A 20,377-nucleotide genomic window follows, 5' to 3' on the forward strand; every position below is an offset into this window, starting at 1 on the left:
TTCATAAATGTATAAAGCTCATGTTTAGCAGCATCTTCACTAAATACAATCTTGGTCAAGCTAGGAAGAGTCAAACCTTCCACAAGATTAGTTTTTCTAGAATTTATCATTTAGTGTTTGCACTTAAGTATTTTTAAATATTTTAAAATAGATAATGTGTTTATAGCGTTTGAAAGTAAAAATAATATAAAAAGATGTGTGCAGAGAAATCTTACAGTCTCATCATGATATGTTAAACATTTTGCCCCCACACTGCCTCCTATAGGTAACTATATTTATTAGTTTTTACTTACAAATTTTTTTATGCAAATACAATTAAAGACAAATTTATATGGCCTTGTTTTCCTCCTTAATCAAAGGTAGCCTGCTAAGTACACTGTTCTGTACTTTTGAAAAGAGTCCTTACCTGAGCTAAGCCCTTAAGAGGTTTGTGAACAGACCTGAACCTCTTCTACGACATCTTTAGTGAATCCATCTTGATTTTTACCAGATTTTCAAGGTCCTCTATGACCGAAAAAGTTAAGCATTATTCTTGATGAGTTTACAGATTAAATATCAGCCATGTGAGTCGTAAACTGTAGTAAAAGATAAAGCTAGAAAATATGCCACATGTTGAAAAATACGTCTGAATTAATTAACGAATTGAATTCAATTTTATGCTTTAATCCTTTTATATATTGAAATGTTAGGAAGAGGGGATGTTTGTGATTACAAGGCTATCAGATTCCTTACTAGAATTTAAGGGCAGAATTTTATTCTCACAGGTCTCTATTATATCAAATATAAGTAAGGAAATCATTAATAGTTGTTATAGCTCAGGTATGTGGATAATTTGAATGGTAGAAATACTTTGTGGAGGACAGTCTTTTTTCTAAAATAGACAGCTTCCTAAGAGCTGAAGGCTCGATCTGGGTTTATCCCTTGGGAGAAAACTGAATCCTACCTTGTGAACAATAGAAGTGCTAAAGGAATCTTTGTGGGATAAGAAAATATGGGCAAAATGAACCCAGAAGGCAAGAGTGTGTTTAGAATTCTGTGAAAACCGTTGTTTGTATTTAAAACCTGTGTGCTCCTACTTTGATGTACAGTCTCTGCATATTCATCAACATGATGTTGCTGCATAAAAACTCACCAGTTATGAAGGTAAGTGACTTTTGACAAGTCAGCATCCAGAGGGTCTAGAATGTTCTCTTCTGTGATAAACTAATACTTATTACCATGTTCAGAAGATGTCTATTAAAATATCTTGGTAAAAATGTTAATGTTCACAAATTGTTAATCTGCCAACCATTGCCCTTTTGGGTTTCTTGTGGAAATTCATGCCGCTGGATTTCTGCCCTGAGTGAAGAACATACTTGTTGAGGGTTTGGAGTTTAAAAAAACGGAGCTGTTTAGAAGCACAGGCGTTCAAAACAAACAGCAGACACATCAGGTTTCGCTTTTCTCCTCTAAGCCGTAGGCAGACACTTTGACGTCTGCCTACGCAGTTCTGTTTTGTGCCCTGACGGCTTCCCAGGTAAATCATTCTGACTGACTTAGGACATCCGTAAACTTGCATTTTCTGATCCACCAGCAAGAAAGAGGGATTAGAGTGCATTTTATACCTCTTGATTAGAAACTGTAATTATTTGTTTAATGATAGTTTATGTCACTGACCCTAAAAAATAGAAAATATGTAATGGGTTGTCATGACTCTTGCAGGTGTACAATTTGATACTGTGAAAGCATTTATTAACTAGATACAGGCTGAAATTTCTAGCTGGCCTCGTGTTCACAGTGGTTCGTAACCCAAACCTGCGGAAAATCTGTTCTGTATAACACGGAAAGAGGGCTGTGGGGGTGCCGTTTCCCAGAGGGACGCAAACAGAAGGGTTCTTCTCTTCATTTTGAGACTTAGTCCAGGTGAGGATTCATCCTTTTGAAAGAAGTTTTGAGATACAAAGGCATATCGAAGATTGGGAACACCTTTGAGACATGTTCAGTTCATGCAGTAAGGGGTCTGGGGCCAGGCCGCGGAGCCAGAAGATCATTATTCTTCCTCAGCTTACCACTTCGTGCTGTGTTTGCCGCATCTGGGTACATCCTTGTTTGAATTTCAGACCTGTGTGTTAAATACCACTATTTTCACCCCTTTCACCAGCAAATACTAGCTGTGGGCTGCCTCTGAAAATGCTGCGGAAGACGCCCATCTATACGTGCGGCACGTACTTGGTGATGCTGGTCCCGCCGCCAGGGGGCGCCGGCAGTTCTGCCACCCGTTCTCTCTTCGGCGGGACAAGTGGTTTGTCATCTTTAAAAAGTAAGTGTCTTTGATTTGTGGCGCTTGGCCCACTTTGTCTCTGGCTTCGAAATTTAAGGCTTTTCGGGGTGCCCGGGTGGCTCAGTTGGTTAAGCGTCTGACTTTGGCTCAGGTCCTGATCTCATGGTTTGTGGGTTGGAGCCCGCATCCTCGCTGCTGTCAGCCCAGAGCCCGCGTCAGATCCTCTGTCCCTTTCCCTCTCCGCCTCTCCTCGGCTCATTCTGTCTTCTCTTCTCTCAAATAAATAAATAAATAAGGGAAATTTAAGGCTTTTCTATTAAGATGTTAAACTTTGTCACAGTTGTAGAGGCTGTTTGATAACATCACAAAAACTTATCAATACAGTCATAGGTTAGGAATTAAAAATATAATTTTTGTAGATGAAACAACAATATACTTCGGAAAATCATCCTGTAAAATTACTAGAAATAGTTCAGGACAATTTTAGAAAATGCTCTGTTGCCACATAATTTGCTGATGAGATAGCAAGAGTTCTACCCACTGCGAGTAGGACCCCAGCTCTTAAAGAAGTGTGTGAAGTGTCTCCCTTTAAGGCACATAAACAAATTTTAAACAAAAAACGTCTAATTTGGAAATTAACTTTAAGTGTACATAGATTTCTTAAAAAAGAGGGAGGCATACTCTAACGTGTTGTGGTTTTGGCTTCAGAGTAGACCGATAGTTAAACGGAAGAAAACATAGAATCAAAATGAAGAATCAGAAAATGTTTTAGGGCACCTGGCTGGCTCAGTTGGTAGAGCATGCCGACTCTTGACCTTGGGGTCATGAGTTCAGGCCCCACTGTTGGGTGTCGAGATTACTTAAAAATACTTTAAAGGAAGGTTTCCTTTATGTGGCCATATTCCAGCTTTCTCGGACATCGTTTGACCCGTCTGAGCCTCAGTTTCCCCCCCTACAAAGAATAAAAGGATAGTACTTCACACTGTTTGGTGATCATATGCAATAAAGTTATGTTAGAGTTTTTTTCAAAAACAAACATATTCTGTTCTCTTAAAATGATTTAGTTACCCCATTAAAGGATTGTATTTCACATGTAGACTTTAAAAAAGGCATTTTGTGCTCTAATTGAAGCCTGAAGATATAAATTTGACCTCAGCAGTTTATACAAAATCATTCCTCTAATACCAGCTTCTGGGCCATGTCAAGTAGTTGTATGTGTTTGGGATTTAGATATTCATAACAACTCAAAACTCTTTTGCCTTTAGAATCTAACTGGTTGGACCTTTTCTCAACAGCTTGTTTACTCCAGCCGTTCGTGTGACCACGGTGCTCCCTTTAGCTCTTGAATAAATGATGTAAATTTACTATTACTCTTTTTTTTTCCAAATACTAGCTTTATTGCAACATAACTTCCATACCATAAAATCCACACCCGTTAAGTATACTGTCCAGTGGTTTTTAGTGGTAATGGTCGCACAATTCTGAATCTGTCTAATTCTAGAACAGGTTTATCACTCCAAAAAGAAACCCCACGCCCGTGAGCAGTTCCCCCCCCTTTCCCCCATCACCCCAGCCCCTGGCATCCACCAGTCTTTCTGTATGAGTTTATCCCTAGACTTTTCATAGTTATGGTATTATATATGTGTTTTTGTGACTGGCTTTTTAGAGTGTTTTTAAGGTTCATCCATTTGGCAGTACAAAAGCATTACTTCATTCCCTTTTAAGGCCGAATTAGATTCCAGTGTATGGTGGACACCATATTATTGAAAATTGGATTGTTTCTCGTTTTTTGCAATCTTGAATAATGCTGCTGTGAACATTCTAGTACAAGTTTTTGTGTAGGCATGTGTTCATTTCTCTTGTGTATGTACGTAGGAGCAGAACACTCGTCGTATGGTAACTGTAGGTTTACCCTGTGGAGGGGCTGCCAGACTGTTTTCCAAATGCACCATTTTACATTCTCATCCGTGCCGTAAAATGTTCTAATTTCTCCACAACCTCATTGACATTTATTTTCTGTTTTTTAAAATTCTAGCTAGGGGCACCTGGATGGCTCAGTCAGTTAATTCTTCAACTTCGGCTCAGGTCATGACCTCACGATTTGTGGGTTCAAGCCCCGCCTTGGACTCTGTGCTGACAGCTCAGAGCCTGGAGCGTGCTTTGGATTCTGTGTCTCCCTCTCTCTCTGCCCCTCCCCTGCTCATGCTCTGTCTTGGTCTCAAAAATAAGAAAAAACATTAAAATAAATAAAATTATAGCTTTCCTAATGGGTATGAAGTGGTATTTCATTGTGGTTTAGATTTGTGTTTTCCTAATGACTAATGATGTTGAGCATCTTTCTTTGTGCTTATTGGCCATTTGTATGTCTCCTTTGGAGAACTATCTATTCAGATCCCTTGTCCATTTTTAAACTGGGTTATTTATTTACCATTAGTCTTATTAAAGTCTTTTTTTAGTCTCTAGCCTGGCTTTTTCACTCTCTTAAAATTGCCCCATGTGATGAAAGCAGGCCTTCACAGCGCCATTTTTTCATGAGGCTATAGCTTACATAGTGATTCTATTTTAGTGCCACCAAATCCATAAATACTTGAATTTCTCTTGTCTCCTGTTCTACCCTGGTCACTGCGGAGGTGACACCGTGAGTGGAAGAAGTGGTTCTTGCCTTGGGGGAGCTCCTCATCTGGTTGGGAGAAATGTCGTGTGTGTGTGTGAAATGGGGAAAGTGATACACAGTGCCATATTGCTGCCTGAGCGGTGGGGAGGTGAGGTGTTGCGGGATCTGCGGAAGGATCGCTGTGGAGCGGGGTAGAAAGGAGGTACATCCTGAGGTCTTGGGTGTAAGTCGTGAAAAATAGATGTTATTCACGTAAGTGGCCAAGGTGGGGGAAGATGTATGTATGCGTGGGAAACACCATGAAAAAGAGATTTGGGGCCGATCGTGTGTTACGGTGCATGTTGGAACAGCAGCACGTAGGAAATACAATACAGTGCAGAGTACAGCTTGAGTCCAGCGTGGTGAGGACCCGGGTTACCCGGTCGGGGGGGCGGGGGTGGGGTGGAGATAAGAGAGAGCTTGAGAGACCAGCTAGAATTTTGTTTGGAAACGGAAAAGAAATGATAATAGCGAGTACAGGTGTGCTGGTATACACCCTGTGGAGAGGTTTTAACTTATTTAATTTTCACGGTAACTACATAAGGTGGTACTTCTATAGTCTCTACTCTGTACGTGAGGAAATGGAGAGGTTCGGTAAGTTTCCCAGGGTCCCGCAGAACTGATAAAACTGGAATTCAAACCCAAAAACCCAGAGCTGTGGGTGCCATCAGCGTGCTCTCCTGAGTTAAGGGCAAAGGCCAAAGTGTTGCCAAGTTCTAGAGCCCGTGCTTGGAGACACGGCCACCTAGCTGTGTGTGCATGCCCGCTAACCTTTACTGAGCAGCAGCTGTATGTAAGATGTTTCTGTTAGTGGTATTTCCTGGTGAAGTTAGTGATCATTAACTCTTGCACTTACCCTTTTGATAATCTCTATTGAAAAATAAATGTAAAAGTTGCCATTTTTAAAAACATTTGGAAAAATAAGGATATTTTTTAAAGTTTGTTTATTTAGAGAGATCATGTGCATGAGCGGGGGGATTGCAGGCTCTGTGCGATCAGCCTGGGTCCAATGCAGGGCTTGACCCCGCGAACCATGAGAACCTGGCCTGAACCGAAACCAAGAGTCAGCTGCTTCACTGACTGAGGAAGAATACAGCTCACTGTTTAGGAAGATGTTTTGTGTCTTTTCTATTTTGTGGTCTTATGTGTGTCTCCTGTCTCCTCATTGTTACCACCAATAAATAGGCAATAAGAACAAAAGGTGTGAGTTTTATGAAAGCCTTGTTAAGATCTTGCCTAAAGTTTAGACTTTGAAAAGTAGACCGTCACTGTAAGGCCTATTAAACAAGCTTAATGTTTGTTTCCAAAGTCCTCGCCTCTAGCCTGGTGTATAATATTTCGGATGGTCAGTTCACAAGCCGTGCCGATCTCATAGATGCTGCCGGGAGCTCGCTCGGGCGTGGTGCTCTTGTACCAGGATTGGGTAAGAAGTGTCCACGTTTCCCTGGAAAATTCAAAGTTGTAGCAGTTTCTCAGAAAAATCTTGTCATCTCCCTGTGGTTTCTATTTTCCGTGCAAGAGTTTTTTTGATACTGTTTAATTTTGAGGATCAAGATAAGAAACTGCCCCACGTGAAATTCTTCTGCATAAACTGCCATCAGAGATACTGTCCGTTAGGTTGTATGATGATGCCCTTGACAGATTCTTCTCGAAGGTCATGCTGTAAAAAGTTACTTTCCGTGAGGAATGGGTATGCCTCTTATTGTTAGGAAATGAACATTGTGTAACGCATTGGATTTTCTCTTTGCTTTGACTCCTAGGAAGCTCCTACCTAAGTTTCGAGCTTGGTTACTCGGGCTCTTATTGGCTGTTAATGTTCATTAGTCCTGGGTTTTGATTTAGGCCACTTAAATCCCTCTTGGAATTAAAAGGGTCACACATAAGTCAGTGACTAAGAACTGTCTATTCCACAAGACTTACCCCATTCTCACGTAGGAGTTAAGCAAAGTAGCAATTGAGTCCCCCCTTCATGTTGAGCCCTCTAATGCTCTGCCAGATAAATATATGGGAAGAGGAGTATGAGTTGTCAGCACTGGGGGTTCCATTCTCTAGCTGTGCTTCCGAGAAGTCTACACAGGCAGGTGGTGAGCTGACAGTTGAGTACAATGTGCTCTTTTCGCAGGTGCCTGTTACGATACCGTGAACAACATGCTGTGGACATGCTCAAATGATTATATTGATCAGTGGTGTAATCCCGGGAACCAGGCCTTCCATTATGTCTGCCAGAGACTCGGAGTCAGCCACATCATCACTGAGCCCAAAGGTGAGGTGCGCTCGGTCTTCTAGGCGAAGGGTTTTCCCTCATGAAATAAATTAGCAGAGAGCACAGCAGTATTGGTAAGCGGGAACATAGGCCAAGCAACAAAATGTGTCCACAGCCTTCCCACTTTGAACTTAGAAACCTCACACCCTTGCTGCCTGATTGGTTTGTGATTAAATAAATAAATCTGTAAATAAATAGAGGATTTGAGGTAGTTCATAGGCTTTGAAACATGTTTTTAATGTTTATTTTTGAGAGAGACCAAGGACCAGTGGGGAGGGACAGAAAGAGAGGGAGACACAGAATCCAAAGCAGGCTCCAGGCTCTGAGCTGTCAGCACAGAGCCCAATGCAGGGCTCAGACCCATGAACTGCGAGATCATGACCTGAGCCGAAGTCGGACGCTCAACCGACTGAACCACCCAGACCCCCAGTCCATAGACTTTTTTAGAGGAAATTGTTACGTCACTCTGCAGTTGTCAGAACCTTGGTGCAAAAAGTGATTATTTGTACTTGACATGGGATTATTGGCTGTTTTAATGTTTTACATTGATAACTTGTTTATATACAAACTTATAGTTAGAATTAAGTATGTATGAATATCAACTTAAAAGCAAGTGGCATCAAGGTCAGTCACAGCATATGGAAGAGCATATCCACCCCCCTTCAAGTAATGGTGAAATGGACATAATTACCAAAAACAACTATTTCTAAGCTCTGGAAACTGACCAAAGGCCTACACCACATTGAAAATGAAGATTCACAGAACCACGGAACTTTGGGCGAGGAAAGTGGGAGGCCGGGGTGGAGGCCGGTCAGTGCAGCAGCCCCACCAGCGTGCGGCGGAACGTGTGACCAGCAGCTCTGCTCCCAGAGGAGGCAGACTCGATTCGGAGCAGAGCACGGAGAAAACTCATGCCCGGCCACGGTGTCAGTAACAACACTAGTCCGAGTGGCTAAGCAGCCGCGAAGCCTGTGACTTAGCCGGCCTGAGGTTGTGGTTTTGATTAGGGCGAGCAGGGAGCCTGCAGACTAGCCGGAGAGGAGCCCCTGAGATCCGGGCAGGGAGACAGCTGCGCGGGGCCTTGGGAAGCTGCCTGCACATCTGCCATAGAAGAAGCCGGAGGGGACCCCGCGTGCTCACACGGGCCTGGTGAGCATGAGCCCGCAGGCAGGGGATGGAACAGGGCCTGACAGCAAGAAACCCAGGGCCGGGTTGAAAGCCGAATGAGCCTTGATGTGCGCCCCCCAAAACACAGAGGCCCAGCCAGGGTGGCTGACTCACTGGCTCAAGGAGTTTGAGCATAGCTTTGACTCACTAGGTGAGCCCTAGGAAGGAAGGCTTAAAAATAAAAACAATAATAAAGGCAAACAAATGAAAGAAGGTAAAAATTAGCATAGAAACAAGAATTTAAAAAGAAAAACAAGCAGAACTTGGTAGTTACACACTAAAGGCAAAACTCAGAAGTGGGACGTAGCAGATAAAGACTAAAGAAGCTTTAATATATGTTGAAAGATCTAAAGGAAACCCTGTTGAAAAGATGACTTAAAAAAAAAAGAGAATGTCAACAAATAATTTTTGAAAAAAGAACCAGTTGGGAATTCTGGATTTGGAAAGTTCAGTGGCTGAAAAAAAAAAAATTGAGTGGCTCAGCAGCAGGCTTGGGGTGGGGGGAAAAATAAATCCGCAACTTGGACCTAGCTGGACGGAGTCCTGTGATTCGAAGAGCAGAAAAGGACACTTGTGGGGACTACTGGTCAGGTATTTTATAGAATGTCCTTTGGTTTGGGTTCATTTGATGTTTCGTCTTTTTTTTAAGTTTGTTTTGAAAGTGCGTGTGTGCGAGCAGGGAAGGGGCAGAGAGAGAGAGAGAGAGAGAGAGAGAGGGAGGGAGGGGGAGAGAGAATCCCAAGCAGGCTCCACGCTGTCAGTACAGAGCCCCAGGTGCCCAGGTGGGGCTTGATCAACGAACCTTGAGATCATGAACTGAGCAGAAACCCAAGAGTCAGAGGCTGAATGGACTGAGCCACCCAGGTGCCCCTGATGTTTTCTCATTTAAACTGAGGTTTTAGAGACGAATTCTGCAGAGGTGACTTACTTTTCTCATTATATCCTAGCATAGGGATCATAATGTCAGCATGATTTATTATTATTAATAACATTAAAATTGATCAGTTGATTTAAATGCCAGCTTTCTTCACTTTTCCCTTTCCACTTAGAAGCCAGTCATTATAGCCCACACTAATGGGAAGAGGAACTAAGCTCCACCTTCTGGAAGGAAAAGCATCAAGGATGGGCACCTGCGTGGCTCAGACAATGGTTGTCTCTTAGTTTCAGCTCAGGTCATGATCTCAGAGTTCATGAGTTCAAGCCCCAGGTGGGGCTCTGCAAGGAGCCTGCTTGGGACTCTGTCTCTCCATGTCTGTCTGCCCCTCCCCCACTTGTGCCCACTTTCTCTCAAAATAAACAAACATTAAAAAAACATCAGAATTTGTGGACATGTTCATTGCCACAGTAATTAATACTTTGAGGAAAGTGATGCTTTGAGGCTCTGTAGTTATCTAATCAGATCTTTTATTCTTGAGATTGTTTTGGGAATTTGTATCTAGCTAGAATTTGTGCATTTCATCTAAGGGTTTTTAAAGAAATTTTTCAAAATGTTTTTATTTATTTTTGAGAGACCGAGCATGAGTGGGGGAGGGGCAGAGAGTGAGGGAGGAGACATGGAATCCGAAGCAGGCTCCAGGCTCTGAGCTGTCAGCACAGAGCCCAATGTGGGGTTCGAACTCAAGAACTGTGAGATCATGACGTGACCCCAAGTTGGGTGCTTAATGGACTGAAGCCACCTACCCGTCCCTCAGTTTTCTTATTTGTTGGTATAAAGTTGACCATACTATTTCCTTAGATATAATTTTCATAGTTGTAATTTTTCTACTTCCTGCTTCTGGTATATGTGTAAATTTACTAAAAATCATTGAATTGTGCGCTTAAAATGGGAGAATTTTATGGTCTGTAAATTATCTGGATAAAGCTATTGGAGGATAAACAGCAAAAAAGAAGAAAAAAGTCAACTATATTATTAATGCCTCCCTAATTATTCTCTCCAAGCCTCTGGCTCGGAGACTCTCGCTCTAGACTATGTGTTCACTGCCACTCTCATGTTTAATAGGTCCTCAGCTCGTCCAAATCAAACTCCTGACTTTCCCCTTCTCCAACTCTAAACCTGCGGAACCCCGTGTGCTAGCATGGGGATCACTGTTCCTTCAAAGGCTGAGCCCACAAAACTAGGGTCATCTAAACGGACATCAGCAAATCTTGTCCGGTCCTCCCCTCCGGATGTATCCCAAGTCCATTTTGCACTACTTAGGCTGCGACAGCTCTCGCCTAGGCGTTGGTTTTACTTTGCTGGGTTATCATAGCGGCCCCGCCCGCTCACTGGCCTTCCTGCTTCCTCCACGTGACCCCCTGCCCGGTAGGCTCATTTCTGCACAGCGACCGGAGTCTTTCGCGGCGGTGTCCTCAGCAGGGCTGTCCCTCCTCTGCTCCGACTGCTCCACTGGCTTCCCATCTGACTCAGGATAAAAATCAAAGACCTTATTTACTTGGGTAGGTCCCAGTGTCTAGCTTTCCGGAAGTCTTCGGTGAGGACAAGTCATACTGACCTGAATTCTGTTGTTGTAAAAGCAAGGACTCAAAGACCTGGAAGAGAATGTGACCCCAGCCTGGCCCTCCAGTGAATATACAGCTGAAAAGCTTAGTTTCGGCCAAGTTTACCTTCTCTTTGGTTTTCCTTGAGTCCTTATAGCTCTCAGTGCCCATAATCCTTTTGCAACCCCAAGGTCCCCTACCCAATCCTGCCTCTCCCAGATTGCTGCTTTCCTGTTCCCGGGAGGCAGTTCATTTCAGCAACTTGAAGGGGGAAAAGCAGGGTTGAGGTGTTTTTTGTTTTGTTTTGTTCTGTTTTTCACTTTGCCTATTTAGATTATTTTCACATCCATTTCCTGAATGGCTGTGACCATCCATGGGCGGTTTATAATTATGTAAGAGGATGCTTGTGAACCCTCACAGTTGAACTGATGGCTGTCTAGATTGTGGTGACTAACGGAGATAAAAATGTTGAGGTGCCGTGGGAGGAGGTATTTGTGGATCTGGGGGTGGGGATGCGGTGGGGGTGGTGTTCTATCAGAGAGAAGCCACAGAAGATAGATTTTACTAGATTGGTAGCAGCCTGGCCTCTGAGCGGAAATGACTTGAATGCAGATCCCAGCTCTACACTTAGTGTGACCTAGGGCGAGCTGCTTAGCCCCTCTGACCCTGATTGATTCCTCTACAAAACAGGGCTAAATAGTCTAAGTTTATAACGGTATTGTAAGGTAATGCACATAACACACTTAGCCTACTGTCCAGCACATAGAAAGAGCTCGCTAAGTGGTCACTTTGGCCCCTTAAAAATGGGGTTTCCCTACTGCTTTCATTTTTGCCCCAGCGCTCTGTGGCAGGGCAAAGGATTCTCCACAAGTAGAAGAGATGGGAGCCAAGATCCTCTGTCCTAGCATGTGTGTTCCTTTTGTAAGTCAGAGTTCTGTTCCTTGGGGGCCACCACGGAGAGGTCTTTCCTCACTGAGTTTCTTTTCCGTTTTCTAGAAGAGGCCATAACCACGAACGAGGTTATGAACCAGTTACTGCACCACGTTGGTGCGATGTGCATACACCAGCTCAACCTTCTGGCCGCCAACCCCAACCTTCCGATCACAAGTGTTTTGGGCAAGCAGCACCCAATCGAAGCGCACCATCTTAGCAGTATTTGTGACATCATGGAGAAGGCCATGGTTAACGGGGATACGTGTATCATACGCTGCATTCTCGTTGTCTTTCAGGTAAATGCACCGTTTTGGCAAAAGATCATAGAGAAAAAGAAACACAAAACTTGGTTTCAGCCGGCTAATTTCCGCCAGAAGAGAAATTTAATAACATCCCTGTCTTGCATCTTAACTACACTCTAATCCTGTAATTAGAATGAGAATCATCTTCACTGCACTGCAGTTAATGGAGTCTTGCTATACGTAGCTCATTGCAATTAATAAATGTACAATATTTACTATAATTACACCATTACGCAATAGCGATTGTGGTTAAAGATCCACCTGAATATCTGTTCAGAAGACTATCTACTATGTGCTCTTTTTCACAGGGATAATTTTATCCCTAGTAGAAGAAGCGTTTTTAGATATACCCCTTATGTTTCCGTAGGTGGTATTTAAATTTTTCTTCAGCCCACAAACTGAAAGAAACCGAGACATCATTCGACGGTCTGGCTTGCTGCTCTGGCAGTTGTTGATGGCACCACGGGACCAGATTTGCCCTGAGATTCAGAAGGAAGTGTGCCTGGCCATCAGGTAACCGGATGGTTTTCTCGTGCTTTCCGCGCTGTGCCGCTGGTAGCCTGGAAGTCCCGTTCCTCATCCCATAGTCAGGCCCTCGTGCTCAGGGGACGCTGGCGAGAGGGCTTGCGGCCCCTCTCCCGGAGGCCCGAGCCATGTCACTAGGTTTCTCATCTTAACCTTTTGGATTTTAAAAGGGGAAAAAATTTTTTTTAACCCTTTAAGCGGATATTTTGATGGTTCGCAAGTGAAGGTTCCTGTCGTTTGAGAGAGTGTCGCAAGGTGACTAAGAAGCCGGTTTTTTGGCAGCCGGCAGACCTGGGTTCTAGTCCTTGCTCTGCCACTTACGGGCTCGGTTTGAGGTTTCCTTTTCCTTAGCTATGAAATGCGCATAAAATAACACCTGCTGCAAGAGTTTGTGAGAGTTTAATAAGATGCAAGGTGCTCAACAATGTTAGCCTTTTAAATTCTGCTTAAAAACTAAAACCTTGTTAGAGAAGAGAGCAAAGTATATGGGCCATTTTCTGTTATCGTTTAGTCTATTTTTTTTGTTTTTTTTTTTTTTATGTTTTATTTATTTTTGATACAGACAGAGACAGAGCATGAGAGGGGGAGGGGCAGAGAGAGAAGGAGACACAACCGGAAGTAGGCTCCAGGCTCTGAGCTGTCAGCACAGAGCCCGATGCAGGGCTCAAACCCACGAATGTGAGATCTGACCTGAGCCAAAGTCGGAGGCTCAACCGACTGAGCCACCCAGGCGCCCCATCGTTTAGTCTATTTTTTGTTTTTTTTTTTTAGTGCAATGAACTGTTATCCAGGAATATAGTTTTAATGTGACCGAGTATAACTTAGTGACCGAGGGAGAACTGAATGCTTGGTCTGGAAGAACCGTGTGACAGGCTGAACAGAGAGGGGGAGGGGATTTTTTCCTTTCATAGTCGATTATGATTTGGGTCTCTTTTCTAATTTATTTATTTATCTAAAAGAATTTTAAAAGTCTGTTTATTCTTGAGAGAGAGGGAGAGAGGGAGACACAGAACGAAGCAGGCTCCAGGCTCTGAGCTGTCAGCACAGAGCCTGACGCGGGGCTCGAACTCATGAGTTGTGAGATCATGACCTGAGCCGAAGTCAGGACGCTCAACTGTCCTCTTTTCTAATTTAAATCTAGTGTCATGAGGAAACTTCTGGGGTGATGGGTATGTTCACTCTTGACTATGGTGACAGTTTCTTGGGTATACCCATGTGTCAAAACTTGTCACATTGGACACTTGAAAAATGTCCACTTGATTGTGGGTCACACCTCACAGAAAAACAAAACAAAACTCTGGCAGGACTTGTGATACTCTTCTCACCCTTTTGGGAAAGCTGAGAGTTAGAAATCCCACTTCTCAAATGCACTTCTGGGCACAATCTACCAATATCTACCCGGCTCGGCTGCATTGACTGTTTTTAGGGCTCTGTTCTTTCTTACAAGTTCCGTGTCCAGCCTCAGACAAGTTCTCATTTTGGAAACTCACAGACAGGAGGAGAGGGAGCCTGTCGGTCCCTGGTCAGGGAAGTGAATGGACTGTGTCGTGACATAGAATTTAGGTTCAGCTACTTCGTCAGTGATGAAACTTCCCTCAGTTTCATATAATCACACTGGCATCTTTAATGTAAATGCAAATAAAAATATTTAGAGTTTAGATTTTATAGAATATTTGTTGAAAAGCTTTTTGACTTTTCTGTCATTTCAGCTCTGGCTTAAATATCTTGTACCCAGGTGAAACCGAAATCAATAACCTACTTAAGCTGGTCTTGACGGAAGGTGAGAATTGTCCCTGACTTCTCCGTGAACAGCCATCTGGTTTTTTTGTCCCTAAGGAAACAGCTGGATTATTGTGATAATAGACCTTTCATTTCTTCCTATTTGTTGGGTTTATTTCAAAGTTTATTTTTGAGAGAGAGACAGAGACAGAACACGAGCAGGGGAGGGGCAGAGAGAGACCCACACAGAATTTGAAGCAGGCTCCAGGCTCTGAGCTGTCAGCACAGAGCCCGACGTGGGGCTCGAACCACGAACTGTGAGATCATGACCTGAGCTGAAGTTAGACGCTTACCCAGCTGAGCCACCCAGGCGCCCCTTGTTAATGTGTCTGTGTGTCTGTGTGTGTGTGTATGTATTTTTAATGGATCTGTACATATGTCAGTGCTTCAACCAGATTGAGAGCAGAGATCATGTTCTGTGTATCTTCAAGCTTTATCACCTTTTTCTATCCATGCTGCTAAGCAGAAGGTGCCTGACAGTAGAGGTTTAATAATGCACAATAAATATAATGACTTCTTAAGGGTTTCTAAGTCCGTTTGTTTCCTCCATATGTTAAAACCCAACTTTTTAAGTTAGTTAGGCCAAACAACCACAGCAAAGCTCACTCTGTGTTGATAAGCAACATGACCTGAAGGAATTAGAAATCCTACTCTGTGAAGTCTGGAGAGGCAAACTACAGCTAGCTCAGGATGTGCTGGTTTATAGGAAGTCGGCTTGGTCGTGAGGTAGCTTTTGCTGCTGCTGTTTGTGGGAGCACACGTGCCTGGAGCTCCTACACTGTCAGCGGTCTGCTCGCTTGAAAACTTGCTTTAGTAGCCTCAGTTTCCTAAGTGTAATCCCCCGGGTCACTGATGGAGCTCTGTTCTGTGTCAGGAGAGAGAAACAGCGGCCTCGCCCAGCTGCGGGATGTGATCTTAACCAATTTAGCTGAACAGCTTCAAAACAACCGATTTGGCAGCGAGGAGGATGAGCATTACAGGTGACCCCGGTTCCGTCTCCTATTATATGATAATTAGCATGTTAAGTCAAAATCATGGATCAAAAGATCATAAATCCCACACTTGCCAGCAAAAAGCGGTGATAGCATTATTCAGTTTTCTCAGCAGAGTAACTTGGGCCTGGAGAAAGGTCCTCAGTGGAAAGAATGGCCGGAGCTTATTTAAAAATCTCGGTGGCGGGAGCCGCCCCACTCACGGGGCTCCCGGAGAGGGTGCAGATGTGAGCTCGAGCTGGGGCGGGGAGGAAGGTGTTGGTTTTCGTGGCTGTTCATAAAATTCTCAGACTAGGTGCTTGGGTACCATTTTGTTTCTTAAGTTGGATTGAGATCGTGCACCTAGATGTTAGCATCGTCGCTGAGTAAGATGATGTTCTTCAAAAGCCAGTGAATTGTGTTAAGTTTATTCTCGTTCCAATTGTGTAAAGTTTATCCTCTTATTAAACCATAAGTATCTTACTGTCCCATTTTTCCTGCATTTTAAAGACTAAATGATGAACTTTTACACTACATTCTGAAGATTGTTGTACGGGAATCCTGTATCTTAATCACCAAGTGCCAAACTGTCTCTAAAGAGGATTTTCAAAAACTCCTTTCAACTGTGCCTGTAAGTAAAAATGTGTTTAATGACGCCACATGGTATCAAGTGTCCCCTGTTTTCATGTGACTGTATTGAGGGGTGTGTGTGTGTGTGTGTGTGTGTGTGTGTGTATGTATACTAATGTAACACACTCTCCACGGCAGCCTTAATTGACGAAAGTCAGTGGGTGACTATGTTTGTCCTGGAAATTCCAAACAAATCCACTTGAATCACTTTCTCTAAGACTTTATTCCTCCTGCTTAAATGTTTTGATGCAGTGAATTGTTTGACTGAATCTGGATGTTTTCGTTTTGTTTAAAATAGTGAGGATTGCCCCCCCCCCATTAGTTTGTAACATAGTATCGTCTTCTAAGATGTCATGGTTCCCCAGAGACTAGAGGGAACCTAGAGATTCTTTCAAGGGTTTGGGTGGACTCTCTTCCAGTGGAAATGCACGAGAGTGAGGGAGAGGGTGGGAAAAATTCAAGTATCTGAGTGACTAGTGTGAATTAGGCAGCCGAAGGCAGGTAAATAAATGTGTCAGATGACATATCAAATGCCATGTGGAAATAAGTCACCTGAGGAACTAACCTGGTCTGTTTTCTGTACTTTCTCTTCTGCTTCCCTTGTCCAAACCTTATAAACATGAGGATTACATGACCCCTTCTTGCTGTGAGGTGCAGATCATTTAAATGCACTTGTTTGTATTAAAGGCTGCGTCCTCCTGCCTGCGCTATCTGATGGCAGTTCAGAACCACCTTCTCAGTAACACTATTTTGATTAAACCCGATGAGAATGAGGACAGTGACAACTCCTTGCAGGGAGAGACATTGAAGGTACAGGTAAACACCAAGCTTTCTTCTAACAATGCTTTCTACCCAGTGTGTAAAGCGCAGCTCAGCTGCTAACTCTGTGTATCACGATGTCAGATTCCGCCGTGTGGCTATATTGTTGTGAGAAGTAATGTTAGGTCACTCATCTCATAGGTTTTTATGTCCTTGCACAGTGGTTACCATATTTGTGACCCTCATTAACGTGTCTCCGTGTGCTCCTGTCACTCTTCTGTGCCTTGTTTATTTTCATCCTTTTTAAAAGGACTGTAGACCATGGCGCTTACAAGTGATCTCATACACATCTGAAATCTACGTATACAGAGATAAAATAACATTTGAAATAACTCTGACATTGTGGCTGGTTTATTCCATTCTCTCGATTCAGATAACTTTGAAAAGGTGATAATTTTCTCAGAACCTTTATATTGAATAATTTCTAAACCTAGAGTTCATTTCATTCTCTGTAATTATTTTTAAGTTAGCCTCTGTGTAAACTCAATAATTTGTTCCCACATGGCAATTTATAGCAATCCAGAGATATTTTTTTATAGCAGTGGTGGTTATAATTTTGACAGGTGCTGGAGGCTGTTGTTGGCATTGTTCTTTAGAATTTCTTCGTTGTGAGAGAATTAGAGAAATCAACAGGAACTTGATTCTTCTTTGAAGTGTTGACTGAAACACACTGAAGAATTAACGAAGGAAGCATAAAGATAAAAGCCATTACACTTCACCCTTTTCTCACTCCTTTATGGGCTCATACTCTGAAACCCATACACTTGCTAGTTCTTGAGTTGATCTCACTGTATAATCAGTTTCTAAATAGACCAAAATGCACAAATTAATCATTTAAATTGCGGATCCTGTTGATTAACTTCTCTTGCCTTAGTTTCCCAATCAGTGAAAAGGGACAGTAAATCTCCCTGGTAGGGTTCTGCGAGGCTCAGAGAGGAGGCTGCTTAACAGCATGCGCTGTGCGGCCGCGGGGGCCGCCGTCGGCACGTGGCGGCTGATGGGGTCCGTGCGACCTAATCCATGGTTTAGCCTGTCAGTTCAGAATTCCTTTTCTCATGATAAAAACATCTTAGGGGCGCCTGGGTGGCTGCCAGTTGGTTAAGTGTCTGACTTCAGCTCAGGTCATGATCTCACGGTTCATGGGTTCGAGCCCTGCATCAGGCTCTGTGCTGACAGCTCAGAGCCTGGAGCCTGCTTCCGATTCTGTGTCTCCCTCTCTCTCTGCCCCTCCCCTGCTCATGCTGTCTGTCTCTCTAAAATAAAAACAGTAAAAAAAAAAAAAAAATCTTAATTCCAAAAAAGGCCCCAGAACAGTCCAACAATGGAAGCCAGTGTTTTCTATTTGAAAGGCTAAATTCTGTAAGTTCCTTAATTAATCTATGGAGAGAAATCCTCTGGTAAAGGCAGAAGAGGCTGAGTTGTTCAGTATCTCTAGGAAAAATGAAAAACCCAGATTTCACCTAAAAGGTTAGGTTGGTTGTGTTTTTTTGTTCATAGAAAATAACTGTAAGCTAAACACTTCTATGCTTTTAACGAGTGCTTCTTAACCCATGATCCAGTATTTGGATGCCCACGAACTCTCAATAGTTATTTTTAATGTTCGATAGCCTGCTACTTCAGTTGAATTTTTAACGTGCCTGTTTCCAAGTGTAATGGTTTAAAACGTGAAGTGAAAAGGTCACTTGTACTGTTTCAGAATGTTGTATTTTGTCTCATTTTATTCACCGCCTCTACATGCGCCTTTTACTGTTGTGTTTTTCTCTTCAGCTGTCCACATACCACCCAAGGCAACCTTCCACCTGGACAGTTTCTGGGCTGCCACCGGGAGCTCTCTGGTGCCGGAGGCGATGGGAGAAATGCCTTTTCTCCCAGGGACTCGGTGTGCTCCCCGGGAAATACTGCGTATTTCTGTCAGCACTCCAGACCTTAGCCTCCCAAATCAAATTGCTGCTTGCCATCCGAGCGGAACTTACTGCTTTGGGCTGATTCTGGCCGCCTCACTATTTCATTTGGAAATGCATCATTAAATACATTCTTTCATGTTGTCGTTGTGAGTGTGTGTTCATCACGAAGCTTAAAAATAATACTGTGATGTTTTCTACCTAGGAGCTAAAGGTCAGTATTTTGGCTCTTGCCACCCAAATCCTGACTGGATGTGACGAAGTGTTGGAAATGCTGCAGCAGGTCACCACTGTCCTCATAAATAGCGACCTCGCTGACCGTGAGCAGAGGTGAGGAGAAGGCCCGTGAGCTCTGACCTGCCGCCCTTTGGGAAGCCGGATTTGCTTATGAAAGCAAAATCTCTTAGAACACCAAATGTTCATTTAATGTAGAGGGATTTTTGTGGGACTAGGTTGAAACGGCAACTGTTTTCAATGCCAAGTGCAATCGAACTCTTGAACGGTGCTTTTAGGTGAGGCTGGCCCCCCGCCCCGGTGTGAGGGGGCTGCGAAGCTGTGGCACACAGCCTCCCTGCCAACATTCTACCACCGTCCTCGCCCCCAGACTGGCCTTCCCTTCTGTCCTCTAGCTCAGCAGCTTGTGCACTTGGTGTCCCTGTGAGGAGTGCTGTAGAGAGGCAGTGATGGCTTAGTGGGACCGAAGGTTCACTGCCATGCGGAAGGTGACGCTGACATAATGTCTTACTGTTTTACTGTAATTTTACTTCAAACATAGGAGTGACCTCTCTTTCCCAGTAATAAAGCTCTTCTTCGTCCTCCCTGTTAAAATTTCTGCGAACGCTTTGCTGTCACATCTGTGTGTGTTGATGATCTTAGTGTTAGAGATGCTGATCCAGAACAACCTCACAGTGTCATTTTTCCTCTGGGAGCCCTGTCGGTCCCCATGTCCCTGTTTCCTGCCCGTTCCCAGAGACTAGGTGGCCACACTGGAACTGCAGAGCCCACATAGGCCTTGCTCGGGGGCTTGTTAAGTCCCTTCGGGCCTCTGCTGGGGCCTGTGGTGCAGATTGGTCCCTGGGGAGATGGGAGATGTTTCTTGTTCCACCCTAAGTAGCCTCAGAGAATTTCTGTAACCCACGTCTGTCTTTGGGAGAGTCACATACCTTAATTCTTCTGGCAGAGGATTGGGATATTAAGAATGTGATTTTAGGTAATCATTTTATGATACATACAGATATCAAATAATGTTATACATCTTAAGTTTATACAATGTCCTATCTCAATAAAATGGGAGTGTGTGATTTTAAAGACCAATTAAAAATCTGTGTTGATAGCCAGTTACTTCCTTTCGATCAGAGACTCCGTGCAGCACAGCCACCTAAAGTTCCAGAGCCAAGGGCCCTTTGCCCATGGTAACTACCCAGAGTAGCCGTCTGTATTTTAGAACCTATTGGTAAAGTGCTTTAGAAGTACTGTGATCTGCTCCGTGTAAACTTTTTTGGCAAAACCAGAGGCTGACGGTGAAACCTCTTACCAGGTTTCTCTCCCCTCCCTCTCCCTCAGCGGTAGAAGGTGGGAAATTTGTGGACTGAGTTGCCAGAGCTAGAAGAGCTTAAGCAGTCTCAGGAAATGCGGTTTAAAAGACTTTGTCAGATGAAGAGGATGGTTGCTTCTTCACGTGATTAGGAGTTGCTTA

General features: G+C 43.6%; 1 protein-coding gene across 6 annotated transcripts in view; it reads left to right on the plus strand.

Moving 5' to 3' along the window:
- Positions 1-20,377, plus strand: part of HECTD4 (HECT domain E3 ubiquitin protein ligase 4) — a 183,852-nt gene that overhangs the window by 80,409 nt on the left and 83,066 nt on the right. For 3 of the 6 annotated variants that reach the window (XM_029921457.1, XM_029921458.1, XM_029921460.1), the window contains exons 9-18: positions 2,141-2,299; positions 6,223-6,336; positions 7,036-7,176; positions 11,818-12,050; positions 12,424-12,569; positions 14,291-14,361; positions 15,235-15,340; positions 15,842-15,962; positions 16,649-16,777; positions 18,887-19,011. In XM_029921457.1, coding sequence (XP_029777317.1) covers positions 2,141-2,299; positions 6,223-6,336; positions 7,036-7,176; positions 11,818-12,050; positions 12,424-12,569; positions 14,291-14,361; positions 15,235-15,340; positions 15,842-15,962; positions 16,649-16,777; positions 18,887-19,011 — 1,345 coding nt within the window. The remainder of the gene's footprint in view (positions 1-2,140; positions 2,300-6,222; positions 6,337-7,035; positions 7,177-11,817; positions 12,051-12,423; positions 12,570-14,290; positions 14,362-15,234; positions 15,341-15,841; positions 15,963-16,648; positions 16,778-18,886; positions 19,012-20,377) is intronic. The other 3 variants (XM_029921459.1, XM_029921461.1, XM_029921464.1) reach the window with 2 other exon arrangements.

The sequence above is a fragment of the Suricata suricatta genome, chromosome 14 (assembly GCF_006229205.1).
Source record: "Suricata suricatta isolate VVHF042 chromosome 14, meerkat_22Aug2017_6uvM2_HiC, whole genome shotgun sequence".
Taxonomy (NCBI): Eukaryota; Metazoa; Chordata; class Mammalia; order Carnivora; family Herpestidae; genus Suricata; species Suricata suricatta.